Consider the following 18,394-nt stretch of genomic DNA (forward strand, 5'->3'; position numbering starts at 1 on the left):
TATTTATTTATTTATTTATTTATTTATTTATTTATTTATTTATATATACCGACGATCTCGGAAACCGCTCTAACGATTTCGCTGAAATTTGTTTTGTGGGGGTTTTCGGGGGTGAAAAATCGATCTAGCGTAGCCTTAGATCCCGGAAAACGCGAATTTTCGAGTTTTCATGAGTTTTTCTTTCGCATTTGTAAACGTAAAATATGGTCCTTAATTTCGCCGCGCGCGCATCGATTCCGCTTAGCTCAGTCGCACGAGGTCGGTCTAATGTACGCAGATAGATCGTAGGTGTCAGGGTTTCGAATCCCGGTCAGAAATTAAGTTTTTGTTTTTTGTCTTTTTTTTGTTTTTGTATTTATAAGAGTTTTTTTTTATCTAAAGACGTGATATATTAAAATAGAACCGAGCGAAGCTCGGTCGCCCAGATATTGCATTATTTATATACGATAATCATAATCTACGGCCGTACTCACCACATGGCCTGCACAGACACCGGCTTGAATATGTGCTGTTGGTTGCACACACACACGCTGAAACCCCTGCGGACAATGAATGCTTAATTAGTTATTGTCCTAACACTTAAAACGCAGTAAGCTAAACGACTTCAAGTTAAAATGCCCACTGTTCGACAAATACGGCAGTGTCTTTTTCGGTATCGCTTGAATGACGCTAACCATTTTTAGTTTCAAAGGAAATTGCAGCTGCGACATAACAAATGTTTTAGTGATTTGTCTGGCTCAATTGAATGTGACAGAATATTATTTACAAGCAATATTAAAAGGTCAAAATGGGTTTAACAACATGTCAATTCAAATGTATTCAACTTTTATAGTTACTAGGCCAATTACTTACGGTACTATCGTAGCCATATCGACGCAATTAAACAAATACAATATATTACTGCATTAACAGTCTAGGAAGACGAGTAATTGTTGTAGCTCTCCGTTGGTTATTGCGAATACAAATTACAGTCACGGATAAAATTCATTAATTATTTTCCTTATATTAAAATTCAAATATAGAAACAATATATGCCGACAACTGACTCTTACACAGATTTATGCTTTATTTTAAAAACTCAAGAGTTGAAATTTATAGGTGGAATTTTAAATTATAGAAATTTCTTCATTATATCAATAAGTACACTAAAAACAGCTCTCGAACATAACAACGACCATACGCTGCCCTCATTGAACAATAATTCCATGTGACCTTATTCTGGTCATCACTCCACTTTGTTTGTTGGGCTTTATCTGTCTGCGTCGTTAGGTGGAGTGTCCCCTTTTGTGCCCCCCACAAAGGTTCTCAAGCGATCAGGGCCATCTCGTCGCCTGCTATAGCGTACCATCAACGAGTAATCATGGGCCAGCTTACCCATCTCCGTCCAGCTTGATGGAGGTGTCGGCCAGCACGCGCAGCACGAGCCCGACGGTGGTGCGCTCGTTGGAGTCGATGCCCAGCAGCGCCGCCTCGTCGTTGTGGCACACCACCACCAGGTACCGCGTGCGGCCGCCGTGCGCAGACTCCAACTTCACCGCCTGACAACAGATTACATTCATAAACAATGCTGGACCGTTCGCAGGATCTTCGTAAAATATCATACAGTTTTTAGGGTTCCGTAGTCAACTAGGAACCCTTATAGTTTCGCCATGTCTGTCTGTCCGTCCGTCCGTCCGTCAGTCCGCGGATAATCTCAGTAACCGTTAGCATCCGCGGATAATCTCAGTAACCGTTAGCACTAGAAAGCTGAAATTTGGTACCAATATGTATATCAATCACGCCAACAAAGTGCAAAAATAAAAAACCTTCGAATTCAGATTTCTTATCGGATTGCAATAATCTAAACATCCAAATTATAAACAAATGAATTATTTTTGTAGTCGACTCGGTACCAGACCTGTTCGTCGCCTTGCTATTTCCTGTTTGCCCCACCCAACCATACGCAGGCTGGCCCCGACTCCAAAAATAATTGATTTGTTTATAATTTGGATGTTTAGATTATTGCAATCCGATAAGAAATCTGAATTCGAAGGTTTATTATTTTTGGCTTTTTAGTTTCTCCGTGTTTTGTAACACGCTTTTTTTGAAGGCGGTTTTATTTTTTGTTAAAAAGTTAATTTATTTGTTGATTTTTAGTGGTTCCTAGTGATATTATATGTATCAGTCCGAATATATGTACAGTAGTGAAAGAATTATCCTTTAACTCCTAACCGTTGAGGACCTTCCATCATCAGCTCAGCCACATAAAATTATTACCATCAGGCGTAAATACTGGTGTACCTTTGAAAAATACACTAAGAACATTACATGTGCCTATAACATTTGAAGAGTTCCCTCGATTTCTCCAAGATCCCATCATCAGACCCCGACTTGGTGCCAATGGGACCATCTCGGGTTTATACCCGTTCGATCAAAAAAAAAATTTTGAAAATCGGTCCACGATCCTCGGAGATATCGAGTAACATACATACAAAAAAAAAAAAAAAAAAAAAAAAAACATTCAATCGAATTGAGAACCTCCTCCTTTTTTGAAGGCGGTTAAAAATGGAAAAAAATGTTTTATTAGGGTACCCCCCCTACATGTAAAGTGGGGGCTGATATTTTTTTTTCATTCCAACTCCAACATGTGATATATTGTTGGATAGGTATTTAAAAATGAATAAGGGTTTACTAAGATCGTTTTTTGATAATATTAATATTTTCGGAAATAATCGCTCCTAAAGGAAAAAAAAACTGCCCCCCCCCCCCTCTAACTTTTGAACCATATGTTTAAAAAATATGAAAAAAATCACAAAAGTAGAACTTTATAAAGACTTTCTAGGTAAATTGTTTTGAACTTGATAGGTTCAGTAGTTTTTGAGAAAAATACGGAAAACTACGGAACCCTACACTGAGCGTGGCCCGACATGCTCTTGGCCGGTTTTTCCGCTGTAAGCGCAGTAGGTCTAGAGTCGGCAATTTTGGTCACAATTTTAGGGCAAATTAACACATACTTAGGGTACGTACAGTTATTTGGCCAGTCATTTGGATAATTTATGAATTACTAGCTTTTGCCCGCGGCTTCGCTCGCGTTAGAAAGAGACAAAAAGTAGCCTATGTCACTCTCCATCCTTTCAACGAAAGACGGACAAACAAACAGACACACACACTTTCCCATTTATAATATTAGTATGGACTATCTGTCATTGCAACATCACAATTTCGTTTACTTTCAACCTCTATTACTAAAAGTGGTACTGATAATGGATCAGTTTTATGCATTCTGCCTACCTCTTTTGGGAATGGGGATTCCTTTTTATTTTATTCCTTATAAGTAGCACAATGCACTAAGAAAAAGCAACAGACTTATGCCATCGCGTCAGATACACATATAGAACAAACGTCTACCGACGCAAATGGATAATTCCGTGGTAATGTTTCTTTATTAGCAGTTAACCTTTTAACGACTGAAACACGCGAGCTATTTGTACTGTGTCTGTAACCTGTAACACGGTCACCGGACGAAGGAGCAAGTTCGCTTCAAACAGAACCGTTCAATTTATTTAGCACGCTTTAATTAGGTTCGGCGAAAATCAGCTGCCCTCGTTTAGATGTTAATTATGAATCTATGATTAGTAATTGCAGTTTTACTCGCAAAAATAAATTGCTGTATAAATTCCGATGGTTCTATACCTATACCTATCATTTATTACGGCGGCGTATTCCCGGTGGTACACGCCGGAAACTTATCAGTATTCAGAGCGGGCACGTCACTAGAGCAGGCATTTAAATTATGTTACGTTAGATACTCTGGTATTTGCAAGTTTATCATACAACATTTTCAACATGGTGTTTATCGTGCTTTTATAGTTTTTCTAGTTTCCTGATTTAAACTGATTAGCTGACAACTATGAACATTGAACTTTCAAATAAATGCTCAGTTTTCAATGTTTTCATACTATCACATATGAAAATCAAACAAATGCCTGTGCTTACCTTGTTGTAAGCGGTTGGACGTTATATACGGAGTCGTAATACTAACCGGACTCTACTATATAAAATATGTATTTACGTGGACTCGGGACTGTTTTTTAATCTTCACGTTTAGTTATATTATGAATATATCTACTGACTTCTTTAAGAAATTTTGTGTAGGTACGTAATGTCGGCAATGAAAAGTAATAAATTAATCCTTATGATTTCAAAACATTAAAGAATTACGTACTTTTGACAATTTTTTATGACCAATTTGGTCATTTTGTGAAATAAATATAGTTTCGGTTATTAACCGGTTAGAGACTATGAAAACCGGTTTTTAACCGTGGCCAAAAAGTCTCGGTTAACCGGTTTGCATTCCCTAATGCTCAAATATTAGATACAATTGGTTCATATTATCATGCTACCTATTAAGAAATCATTGTGAATGACACGATCGCCCCACCCTTGTTTGCAAAGTATTAGCCACCAGCCATCAGGCATTGCGGCTAGAAATGTTGGCCTCGGCCATACCTATGAAATTGATTCAGCATGCAACAGTTATATTTAATATTTACCATCTTGAGCGTCTCCTCGGGGCGCAGCAGGTAGAACATGGCCTGCAGGTGGTGCTGGATGTCGGGCTGCGGCTGCGGCGGCGGCGCGAGCGCGTGCGCCGGCGACCGCCGCCGCTCGCAGCCGGCGAGCACCAGCGCCGCGCCCTTGTTCGCGAAGTAGCACTCATTGAGGCTGGAAAGAAGGAAGATAGCGTCAGATTACGTTCGTATTTCGTATTCAACCTAATGTAAAACAATAATATTTTTAAGGTCAATGCCGCCTAGTTCGTACACGGAAAGTTCCGTACTAGAGATGGGCCGAATATTCGGGGTTCGGCATATTCGGCAAGTTTTTCAATGTTCGTATTCGGCCGAATAGTTCGGTTACTTTGCCGGATATTTACCGAATAAACAAAGAAAAATAAATAACGTAAGTTGTCTCCTAATTCATCCGATAATGTCATCATACTTCAGCATTCTGAGGAACTACCAAAAAGAGCTAAATGTGCGTTAAAATATAAATGAAATAATTTTGCAAAAAGTGAAAACAAAAATTGTAGCCCTGAAAAAAAAATCCAATAAAGGGCCGGAACGTTAGAAGCCGTATTAGTAATATTATTTATGTATCCATTACTACTCAATTAAAAGTCTCAACAACCGCTTTAAAAATATAGCACACCGAATATTCAGTTCGGTAAGAGCTAATCCGAATGTTCGGCCAAATATTCGCATTCATCAAAGTCGGCCCATCGCTACTTCAGCTACAGCCTTCTTCTTGCTGTCTTTGTACGTATTATTTACCTATACCTAGTTGTAATATTTACAACACACTTCGCACGCACACACACACGCACGCACGCACGCACGCACGCACGCACGCACGCACGCACGCACGCACGCACGCACGCACGCACGCACGCACACACACACACACACACTCGAACATAACTCTCGCTCTCTATCACGTTTAAACTTAGTTTCTGTATAAGTGATCTTACGTTCTGTCTATCTATAAGTCTTAGTTATTAATTTTCTGGGTGCCCTGAAAACCAGTACCGCGTCTATTAGACACGGTGTACGCCGAGTGGCATCCTATTTGGTGTACTAGAGTAGTTATTAATTACTTGTTGTATTTATTATGTTTCTCTATGCCAAATAAAATATTTTCTATTCTATTATATTCTTCGAATGGAAGTGGATTATTGACTCTGTCTAATCTAATCTGTCAATACTTATTGTTTGTGTTTACCGTGAATTTCAGGGTAGCTACCACGTAGCTACCGATGTTTGGTAAATTTGCCTTAATCACCGAACTCGTAATTGCAATCGCTTCAAAGTAGTCTGTTTGAAATATCATAACAGTTATGACGTCGTAGAGACAACATTTAAACGAATCTAACTATACAAGCCCCGTTCATAAGTATTTCACGCTTCTCCTTGTTATATAGTAGGTAGGTACTATTCGCTACACTGCACAGTGACTTTGCTCGCGAAATATTAAATTAGCGCACAAAGGTAGTGATTCAACTGCACCCTTGACCTATCCACCTGCGATTTGCTGTGGAGCTGGAGCCGCTAAGCTTTTTGTTATAAATACTTTTGTTGCAATCAGGCCCAGTGTGAAACGAATTATTTAAATCGGTCCCTTTATTAGCTTTCATTCAACTTCATTGGTTAGTATTTTAGTCTGCGTCAAGACGTATAGAAGCTAATTAATTAATTTGTGTGTCTCCTTTAATCTGTATATTGTGTGTGTTTGCAGTTTGCCAAATAAATGATTTATCTATCGATCTATCTAAAGCATAGTTAATTTAGAATTGGTACGCGATGGGAGGAATTTAATTTTTAAATGAAAAGAAAAAAGTAAACAATATTTTTTATTGCAGAATATAAAAGATCGTTTATTAATTTATAGCGTGTCACATATATTTCAATCATTCAGTATGTTTATGCACAAAATTACGGACTTTTCTGAAAATAGTATTCATGATCCTCTGAACAAGATTTTCATCCATCTTTTTTGTCTGTTGATTCCGTGTGGACCGCAAGGAGTGGATATTTTGAATTATTTTGCCACTATTATTTAATTGTCCTTTAATGAAATAATGATTTGGGCAATAATTATTGCCTAGTAGTTTTCTGGAAATTCAACAATTTAGCAAGCTTTGTTCACAGTGCATTTTCGCCGGTCAACGTCCATCATCAATAACTTACAAACGCAAAAAGTTAGATCAACCAAATTTCTAATATAGAGTTATCAACGTATTAAAATTAAGATGTGATTATCAGTTTTTTTTAATTTTTAAACATATTTTTTTTATTCGTCGCTAAACGCGTGCCAATACTATGTTAACTATGCTTTATCTATCTAATTTTTAGAATACAGAACTGAAAACTAATTTCTGGAAACTATTAATTAATGGAAACTGAAATGTTATTTATTTATGAGATCATCATCATCATCATTTCAGCCATTAATCGCCCACTGCTGAGCATAGGCCTCCCTTAGTGTACGCCACTTATCCCGGTCCTGGGCTAATCTCATCCAGAAGTGCCCCGCAGTTTTTCGAATGTCGTGAGATAATTTATGAGATAAGCAGCACTTAAGGTAATCCGTAAGATAACAAAGGGGATGTCCCGGATACCTACAAACCGATAAGTACGATATGATTGTATACAGTCAGCCAAAAAAGTGGTTTATCACTTTTCGACCTTAATATGTGTTTCAAATAGAGTCGAAAAGTGGTAAACCACTTTCTTGGCTGACCGTATTGAAATTGTGATTCACTCATTGGCATTTCGTAAATATTTTCTTATATTTTTTGCTAGACTAAAATTATGCTCTGTCTATTATACCTTATGTCTGCTGGCGTTTGACGATACGGTAGGGGTCAATTCTCCATACAAACGCTCTCGACTATTTCCTCCCTGGTTTTTGAAGATAGAGCAATGATTTTTTCAACACAGATTGTTATTATTTTTTTCTACTCCCGTGTTGTTATTCGTCATTTACAGTGTCGTGCATAGATCGTTAAACCCCTACATAAAAGATGCCCGCCCCCGCCCGGCGCCCCGCGCACCCACGCATACGATATAGCTCTTAAAGTATTGTTAGGAAGCCTTTAATGGATATAGCGTGAGTGCGCGGGGCGCCGGGGGCTGGCGACGTCGCGGGGGCCGGGGGAGTGCGAGCGAAAGGGTTAGTGCAGGAACAGAGGGGAGGCCGACGCGTCAAAATACAGGAAATAGTGCGAATTTCACGAAAGTTATTCTAGAAAACTATTAAAAAGTAAGTGCATGGTCGTAGAAAAAGTATTGTATGCAACGGTGTTTAACCGAGTCAAAAAATACTCGTGGCGTCTTTATTAACAATTTTCGGCTTCGCCTCAAATTTTTGACCTCACTTAAACGCCAGTTGCATAAAATACTATTATCTGTGTCGGACAGTTTTGATTTTTTTGATATTCTGCTTTTTAAAGATTCTAGAGCCAATCAAAAATTTCCAAAAACGGCCTTTTTCATTGTGGCACAAAAAAGGTGTGATACTCAAGATTGGTAACAATTAACCAAAAAAGCTAAACGGTCCGACATAGATTATTTCATTGTTATTCAGATTCTCAAATTTCGTTACAATTGATTAGGTTTTGAAGGAGGAAAGAGTCGAGAGCGGAACCTCGATTTTAAAGATTTTTTTGAAATATCTTTTGACTGAGTTGTTCTTATTGGACAAATTTTTTTTCGATAAATCTAGTTAACAACACTTGTATATTGAACTAAAATTGAAAGGGGGCTCCTTTCCATTTTCGCTACCGTATCCTCTTAAAGATCTTTATCAAGGTGCACTTTTCGTGGCAAATGGTACGGTTAGCAAAAAAACAAATACTTACATTTAAATATTCACTGGTGGATATGCCGGAGAGCATCAACAAAAATTGCGTGCAGTATTTTAAAGAGTTAAATTACCTTCCTGTAACTTTTGTCAACGTAGAAAGGTCATTTAGTTATTTAAAATGGATTTTTTTCTAATCAACGTGAACGAATCACAGCCAAATCTGTTGAACAAATTTTAGTTATTTATTCAATGTAATTTTGATAAGTAATTACCTCTATAAATATGAATATATTTCATAATTTGTTAAGTATATAATGTTTGAAATACTTGTGTTTTTGTTTTTTTTTGCCAACCGTACTCTGCCACCAATACAGCACGTTGATAACTGATGATTATTATGCATTAATTACCTACTTTATTTGTAAGTTTTAAAAAGTGTACTGCTAATCGTCCTAGGTTCCCATTTGACCCGAAATTGCACATAAGTAGGTAAACAAGACAAAGAAAGCAACGCCGCAACAATTGATTCGTATATTTTAATGATACCGCGAGCAGTATGAATGACGCCATTTTTAGCAAAGTTGCGGCAATCCGTCTTGAGGCGGCAATCGGCGGCATTTAACCTCCCTTTCACCGACTCCGACTCGGCGGTGGCGGAGGGCCGACGCGCTGGCTGGCCCGCGACGCCTCCGCCCGGTGACTCACGAGCTTCCCCAGCGCAACTGGCTGGCCCGACGACGCAAGACGACTCCGGTGGCCAGCCTTCCTAGTATTTGCACTGACTCACGATCGACCAAGTAACAGACCCGAAAGCAGCGCGTTTTTTCCACAAAAAAATTGGAAAAGGGTATACCGTATATGATGTGGAAAGGTAACTCTCAAATTTAAAAACAGCGATTTCCACAAATAAGTCATGCTTTATCACCGGCATAGGTCAACTTACATTGGCCACTTACGCGTCAGTAGAGGGACAGTCATATATCTGGCACTGCCTCGAAACGGCCAATCACAGGCGCTTAACACATTGCCCGCTCCTCGCACCCCAAACACTGGTGACTCGTATCGCGACCAAATATACAAGACTGCCACTCTATAGGAGGTTCTCTGTGCGTATATGGCATGCCTCGTGGTTATTGATCTTTAACGAGTACAGTCTGAAAGGATCGCGAAAAATGATCGAACGGAAAAGCGATTTCACCGGGAACATTAATGGAAACGGGCCAGTATGTCAGTGGAAAATGACATAGATAGAGATAAACGTGACCCTTTTTAAGCAGAAATGAATAGCACATAATATTTCAGATATTTAGCATATAAAAACCACCAATATATTTATATGGAAATAAAAAAATCTAAATATTTGACCGGGCAAATGAGGAACAGATAATAGTACGAGGTTGACTTTTATTGTCCCTATTTAACAATATTAACAGCATGATAATCCACCCAATAAGTTTGATCTTTATTTAATACTTTAATTTAATAATATATTTACATTTTTTGCGTGGTTTGGTTTGGACCTTAGTGTCTTACATTTAGGAATCCATATGGCAAACCACCACGCCAGTGGAGCTGGGCCGAGAGTAGGTGATGAGCCGTGTCGCATGCTTTTTATTCTGTTCTTCTATTACTATACACAATAACGTAAATGACGAGGCACACTGACATTTTACCCCGCCAGGCGGCGCCTATGCAAGAGTCTAGGCATGTCACTGTCATTCATATGTGAGAGAGAGAGAAAAAAACATAATTATCAGCTTCTCGCTCTCACGTCTCACGGACTAATAGGGTGGCGCCATCTGTCATATCCTTTGAGTGTTCCTCCTCATTACATGCCTATTTCTACATAAGTAATATTTTAGGTAAATTAAAAACAGACGTTTCCCACCGATAATAAAGTCCAAAGTAATTAAAAAAATTACATATTTATTTTAGGCATCCGATTTGACAGTTGTCGAAAAGAGTATATACTTGTCAGTACATACATCTATCTCACGTTTTTCTCTTCTACCATTTGACAGATCTCCGTCATCTTGTGAAATGTATTCTTCCATTCTTCAGAATCGTTGAAGCAACGCTTGTTACAAACACGCGAAAGCTATGCAAAGTCTAATTTCGACCCCTATGTCACGGCCAGGTATAGCCCCGGCGATTATCGTTAGACTTACAAGCCACAGGTCACGGGTTCAAATCTCAGTGTCGCATACGTAGATATTACAGCTTTTTTAATTCATTTTTTTAATTTTTTTATTTATATTATAAGTTGATGAGTACAAGCTACTGCAATGACATTAAATACAAGGACGCAAAATTCATAACAAAAATGTTTTAAAAATCTGGGTCTAAATTGCATTTAGAACATTCTTGTTGATGCTAATAACGTTAACTTCTTATCTGCTTAGGAAAAAAATCGTTCATGCCATAACCAACTTAGTGTATAAAGACCTAAGTATCAAAATTGCAAATGGAACTGCGACACACTAAAAACTTTTTATCAAAATACCTTATGTCATAATATGCTCAAATGACTTATATGTCAAAATGAATTGCGAACGAATATTGAACGAATGGAGCCGCTACCAATATATAATAAGTATGTAGGTATATATTAGATATTTCCAATTTATTCCATAAATAGAAATATGTACCTAAAAAAGGCCGCAATTTTACTTCTTCATTACATATACTTTAAGAATACCCTACTGTATCATTTTTATCTTGGTCACTTGTACTCCGTTTATTACAATAAATGTATGTAATGTATGTATGTGTAAATTTCCTGAAATAAATGTCATATCTTGTTGTCACAAAGAAAAATTTACAGGGCTTCCAAGAATCTCGAGCTGGAAGGATACAAATTAAAATATTTTCTATGAAAATAATTAAATTCGACAGCAGACAACTCAAAGGTTAATCGGATTTATTTATTATAGGCATTTGTTTTAAATTAAATATTAGTGGCTCTGATCTGATAGTAGGATATTCTTTAAAATTTATTTTCAAAAGGAGATTTAATGTTGGTAATGCCATTCAAATAATATTAGAAGTGTCTACGCGAGTGTTCGAATTTAATTATAGGATAGCACATATTGAAAGTACTGTAAGTAATATGGGTACAAAAGCCTGCCTATTGAAATATAAAATACATAGCAAATAGTTTTTTTTTACTTTAGTACTTTTACAATATAGTATTTTTACAAATAGTATTTTAGCAAATAGACTTTTCGACTTTTTATTTACACTACATACCGACCATACGACTGACTCTAATTAATCTTGGTTTTAAAAAGTGTAAAATGTAGACCTAAGTGCGTTTTCACATTATTCGATCCGATATCGGATGTCGGACCGATATCCCATACATTACAGGCGGAATCTTCGATTCTTCTATTGATATCCTTCCGACATCCGTTATCGGATCGGATGATGTGAAAACGGTCTAATAGCGACTCAATAGTTTTTGTTCCTTGATGGTCATTCATTTGAACTAATAAAATTATTTATTTAAATCTATACAATTACAACGATTATTATAATGTATAATACATTCATTTTGTAATATAATTGAATAAAATAACTTATAGAAATATATTCTACCCTTTTTGCTTGTTTTCCGATTACTATTTAGCCAATTTTTCATTGAGTCATACCATGGACTTTCAATAGGGACTGAGCTCACACTTTTTTTGCCATACTAAATTAAACTTTATCACCGGTGCAGAAAGGCGTTCTTATTAGACTAGTAAAAGTGTGTCCACATGAGAGGGGCTGGTGGCCACAGTTAGGGCTGGTGTCCCTCTCGCACGTGTGACCAGTGTTAAAGAGATTACTATAGTAGTAGTATTTTTACCTGTATGATAACTAAGTTTATAAACTTCTTAAATGATTTTTGTATTATATCGAGGCAAGGATATTAATACCTTGTAACGAATTGGTAAGTCATTATTATGAAGCCATAAAACCAAAGATTTGCGCAATTAAAAAAACCTTTAATTCGGTATTAGTAGATTTGGTAGTAACTTTGAATATTGACTGGTATCCCCAAATAATGACAGTGATGACGTAATTCAAATAATTTTGACAGTGGCAATAAGTGCGAGAGGGAGACCAGCCCCAACTTTACCCTCTCATGTGGACACACTTTTTGGCCTAACAACTCAATCTTCTAGCTTAATAATATATAAATCTATGAGTCATACCGGACAACTGTCACTGTACATTTGTAATCCTTATTACAAGGGCATATCGTCTAGCGATGGTTAGCTAAGACAGAGTATTGCGGTTAGTAGGAACGATGTTGAACCTTAGGTTACCTTCAATCAATACTAATACTGAAAGACAATTTTTAAACTTATTGCATTACATGTGTCTAAAAAAATTTCAATGAAATGGCCTGTAAATCTAATACTAAAAAAATCAATATTTAAAAAGAGAGGGTTGAAAAGGGTATAAAAGATTAAAAAATAATAACAAGAAAAAAAGATTTCCGCTGCCGAGGATCGAACCCACGACGTCAGGTCAGGAGCGCGCCCATCGTCTTACGCTACTATAACTGAGCTATTTAAGCGATAGTAAAGGTGGCGAAATATATTATTATACCGCGATGTAATGAAAATACGAATGAATAACTAACTTTTGAAATAATGCAGAAAATGACATCGTCAATAGTAGAGTTTGTAGGTAAATGAAAAATATGAAAATACTTCTTTCAGTACAGGTTTTAGCGCTTCTTGCGTGCATTTAAAGGTGGCTTATTTTTTATACTTCTTTATTATGATCTTAACGAAAAGTCTGTTCCAATTTTTTTGCTGATATAATTTTTGCCGTGAATGTTCTTCCGAGCTAGTAAAATATTAAACTTCCGTTTTGTTTTTAGGGTGGTTTCAGTAGAAATAGTGTTTCAACACATAATGTATGTACAAAACAACCATAACTTCACTTGTCCTATTATTGCTTGTGTCATAACTAATTTAATTACTCCGCTTCTTATTACTACGAAGTATCATTCACAAAAATAGGTGGTTTCTTAATGTGTTATAAAGGTCATAAATTAAAGTAGTCGAATTTAAAACAAAAGTCCTGATTCCATTTTCGCCTGATTTTTAGTGAATTAAAATAATATTGTTTTTATTCTATTATACGTTTTTTGTCACAAATTTTGGTGGCTTAACTAAAAAAACTATTTCAAATTACCAAACTTAATTTTTGGTGACATAAAAAGTACTGTTATAGAATTAAGTTATTTTCCCAGTAGTAGCAAGACCGGATGGTTCCTAGGCTACTATGGTATATATGACATCTGTGCGTGACCCAAACTTGGCGTGAATTTTCTGATAACCGAAATATCTTTTTATAATCTAAGAAGGGAACCATGTGAACCGTAGCGAACTTTATTATGAGAGTGATTCTGAAAATACATGACGAGAATAATTTTAGGAGGGTGAAGCCGTGAGTGAAGCATGGAAATGTGAGGTGATAAAGGCTCAAAATAGAGTGGGCGGAATACGTCGCCGCTCAAGTCTAGTGTGTGTTTAGACAAAGATACTATATGTAAATACGCTACTATCGCGTAAATTGTGATATTTTTCAAATGTCTAGTTGCAATAAAGCGGCAAGGGCGGTCGCTTTCAAGGTTCATTATAAATAGCAGCGGCGTGTTGCCAAAGCAGCGTTGCGCCCTCATATAGCCCCGCGGGAGCGCGCCTGCTTCGCTCATTTCATCGCTTTGCTTTACCCAATCCGGCTGTGGTTCGCGGCACCATCGCACACGCCGCACGCGGCCGCTTTAGGCGAAGCTCCCGCTACCACATGGCTCGTCTCGTCACTCCCACGTCTACGGTTCACAGAGTCGACGACCACCACCTACATTAATAGATGTAGTGAATTGTCCTTTCTTACAGTATTTTTTCAAGATTAGTTCATACCTTTATATAATTTTAGACTAATTGCGGTTGTCAGAACATTTTCATTGGGTATACGCATTTACCTTGTAACTGTATTATTCTTTGTCGGGGACGTGGACGTGGTACTTACCTACTTATAAATTTGAACAACAGTAGCCATTCTCGCAATCTAAAGTTCTTAAGCGTTAATGAAATTACCTTGTGCCGTTTTAGGGACAAGGTTTACGTTACGAATCAGAGATTACAAGCAACATTACGGTTAAACAAATTGGTAGAAAGTCCTTGGCTCGAGCGGGCCAACACTGCATTTGTGCAGCTTGTTTTGGAGAAGTCGTTTGAGTCAGAATTCGAGAACTCCCAAAATAAATGTCCTTTTTGCGCTTTAGTGACGGAACAAGAGAGGCTGGCAAATAAATAACTACGACCATTGGATCTGACACCATAAGTGTGATCATTGAATGATTAACCAATTAACCATAGTAATCACATATCCCGAAAGTCACAGTTGTACTTGCCGTAGTGTAAAGCTCGTACTGTCGCAGGCCAATAGGATTTAAATATTTCGATTTGAGTAATGTGTAGAATCACCTGCAATCCCAACATACGTTACACAACAAAGGGCGCGATAATATATGAGACTATCTCATCTATAGTCAATAAGAACGTGTCACATTCACATATTTTAAAGACTCCGAAGAATATTATTGCAGGTGGCTGACTATAATATACAAAGTTTGTATATTACAGTTACACCTTGGGTGTTTGTAAAAGTAATGCGTTGCTAATAATAATAAGCTAGACAACCATATGCAAATTGGAATCGATTAATCGACTGATAATAATATTATAATTACATATGTATATGCAAAAAAGATACATGGACGAGAAAATTAGCTTCCTGAGACCAGAGTTTTTTTTACCTCTTAATGTTAAGTAAAACGGTGGATTTGGTCGGTGCTGCTTTGGTGAATGGTATCTATTTCAGTTTATTGAATAGAACTTCAAAATTTATTGTGGATATAGTATAAAAGTAGGTACCAAGGGTCAAAGGAGCAATCGAAATTAACGATGTGTCTTGCAGTAGCTAATATTTAATATACCTAATGATTAATAAAGTTAGAGACGTATATTTGAGAGCTACCTATATTGCACAGATGCACTTACACAGTTTGAGTAGGTACTTACAAATAACACAATTTTAATAAGTAATTAGTTTAATTTTGTATTAGATTTAGATTTCTTTATTTCATGATAAAAATTACACTATAAATTTGTTACATGCCAAAGTTATGTTTATCTTCTCATTGGTACATAAATTTTACTATCTATTTAGACTGTGGAGTATGCGAATGTCCAAAGAAGAATTATAATTTCAATAACAGACATGTCTGTCCTCCGGGTTCTTTTGTAAGGCCATTTATTTATCTACCCCACTACCGAAAGGACACTTGTCATATGGACAAGTGCATTGATTTAGGTACATGGCTAAGTTAGTAATTGTTAAGTAGATAACCAATACAATTGTTTCCTGGATAATCCAGTAGTGAATCATATTTTTTAAGATAACGCAGACATACGCCTATAATTAATCAGTGTCTGTGTATATTACGTATGTATTTTTCGACTTTTTTTAAAGAAGGACCCGTGGTGTTTCATAAACGAACAATGTTCGTCGAACATGAATTAGTATTTAAAGTTAAAATGAAACAGAAGTCTCTTTTGAAGTTTTGTTCTTTCGGGCCTTAATATCCCCAGAAGATTTTACTTGACCTAAAAAGATTTATGCCGGGAAACAGCCAAGAGATTATAGACAGAGAACGAATGATATGTGAAAAATCTCAAATATCACTCAATGTCTTTCGATCCCCCTGAAGACTTCTCGAAAATCGTTTGGATTTTTTTTTTGGCTTATCAATGTGAAAGGAAAAAGGTTTTGCACCCTATGCCGCCAAAGTGCGAGCTGACGCAAATGGAGTGAGCTTGCGTTGCGGTACTGTGTTACGGGTGTGATTTGCGACCAAAGAATGTCAATACGTGTCAAAGGCTAAATTTATAAAATAGTTATCATGTCAGTTCTGATAAATACGTATATTAGGGACAGCCTTATCAGTCAAAGAGCCAACTCATTACATAACAGGAACCTTCAAAGTATAGCCCATAGAGGACAAATTAACAGAGACGAGACAAAATGGCACCGACTGCCACATTTTCGTCATAAGGCGAGGACCACATGACAAGGAAATGCTAAATGCCAATCTGGATCCAAGAAAGTAGTGCGTCCACGACTCTTATGGAAGAAAAATACCTAACGAATAGTCATATACCCACTGACGGCAGACATCAGGAAACCACTGGAGAAACACGATTTAATTGGAGACCCAAGTGACCCAACCTCAAATAAGACGGGATAAGGGATCCGCAGAAGATACCAATAGCATAGGGACATTTTTCTTTACCCTTTTTCAGTGAATCGTATATATACGGAACATATTTCCTTATAATACAACCGTATGTATAATGGCGCTAAAAATGTACGCCTACATTCTCATATATTATGTTAGGATAATTGAAGAGTAAAATACTTGTTACAATTCACATAGTGTTATTTGTGGCGGACGGACAATCGGATATGGCGAAACTATAATTATTATTTTGACTTTGTGTTGCCTATTGAATATATAAATATTATATAGGACATTCTTACACAGATTGACTGAGCCCCACGGTAAGCTCAAGACGGCTTGTGTTGTGGGTACTCAGACAACGATATATATAATATATAAATACTTATATACATAGAAAACATCCATGACTCAGGAACAAATATCTGTGCTCATCACACAAATAAATGCTCTTACCGGGATTCGAACCCGGGACCGCGGCGTAGCAGGCAGGGTCACTACCGACTACGCCAAACCGGTCGTCAAATTACAATATATTTAATCATTTCACTACCAGTAGGTAGGTACTATTCTTTGTAATCTAAGTTTTCGATAAATAGGATGAGCTGACTATTTAATAATCAGAATTGAAATGTAACTTGCCCCAGTCCGGTTCCTGCTTACAATTATATTATAATACAATTCGCAACTCTTTACAAGGTCTCGGAGAGTCTTCTACTAATATTTTATATTATATTAGATGACCTCGAACATGTTTACTATCAGCTGGAATTGGGACTACCACGCGCTCTGAACACAGCTCTACCACGACTGACATATTCTATAACGTCTCTGTAACTTACACACTACATACATCTCGCGATGCTTGCATTAAAGGAAAATAAATCAATGTCAAACCGCACGAAAGGCTTTTACTCATAATATTAGGTATGTGGCTAGTGAATTTGTGATCGAAATGAATTGGTTAAACAGAGTCTCTGGGATCATTGTGACATTTGTGACCATCCTACAACGTTATAGATAAACGGGTCATAACTTCAAAAGTAAGAATTCGAGACACGACACTTAAATTTGGTGACAAACTGACAGTCCTGGGGGCGATTTTTGAATCTCGCATACGGGATTTTGTCACTAAAATACCGGTTGAAAACGGTGACTTGCTTATTATTTTCAGTGACAATTTTCTGAATTCGAACGCGTGAGACCACAGAATAAAATCGGCCCGCTGTATATATGTTAAAGCCCTCGCAATTAGTAAGCTTTCGCTGCCGGTCCGTCTCTCTTGTCTGTCTCAAGGTTCTATCTCAAGAACCTGCTGTTGGAATTATCTTAATACGTATGTTTTATATTTTCGCTAAAACACACCACAAGGACATATTAACAAAACATGCAAGAAGGTGAATTCGTAAGGTTTTCTTAACAACTAATAGTTCATCATGTTATATCTTAAATTTACGATTAATGGATGGTAACGTAGATATACCTCAAGTTTTGTATGATCATTAAAAAAAACTATATGTATTGTTATCTATTACGAAACCCTACAAAAGATGAAAATATTTAATGTAATTTCTCCATTTATACAAATGTCACGTTTACCTCGCCGGTTAGCAGGATGTGCGCTAAAAACCTACACGCAAAGTAAAAGTGGATATGTTTGCACGAGTCATCGCAAGCACCTTGCAACACAAGTCCTGTGAACTTCGTAATTGTGTAGACCTAAGCTAGCTGGTTTGCTACCTAGGT

At 37.1% G+C, this 18,394-nt stretch overlaps 1 protein-coding gene across 3 annotated transcripts in view; it reads right to left on the reverse strand.

The window, feature by feature from the left end:
- Positions 1-18,394, reverse strand: part of LOC125227765 (protein phosphatase Slingshot) — a 43,761-nt gene that overhangs the window by 6,733 nt on the left and 18,634 nt on the right. For all 3 annotated transcript variants that reach the window (XM_048132084.1, XM_048132085.1, XM_048132086.1), the window contains 3 exons: positions 4,533-4,704; positions 1,375-1,538; positions 474-539 (listed from right to left, as the gene is read on the reverse strand). In XM_048132084.1, the coding sequence (XP_047988041.1) occupies positions 474-539; positions 1,375-1,538; positions 4,533-4,704 (402 nt within the window). The remainder of the gene's footprint in view (positions 1-473; positions 540-1,374; positions 1,539-4,532; positions 4,705-18,394) is intronic.

The sequence above is a fragment of the Leguminivora glycinivorella genome, chromosome 7 (genome assembly GCF_023078275.1).
Source record: "Leguminivora glycinivorella isolate SPB_JAAS2020 chromosome 7, LegGlyc_1.1, whole genome shotgun sequence".
NCBI classification, from domain to species: Eukaryota; Metazoa; Arthropoda; class Insecta; order Lepidoptera; family Tortricidae; genus Leguminivora; species Leguminivora glycinivorella.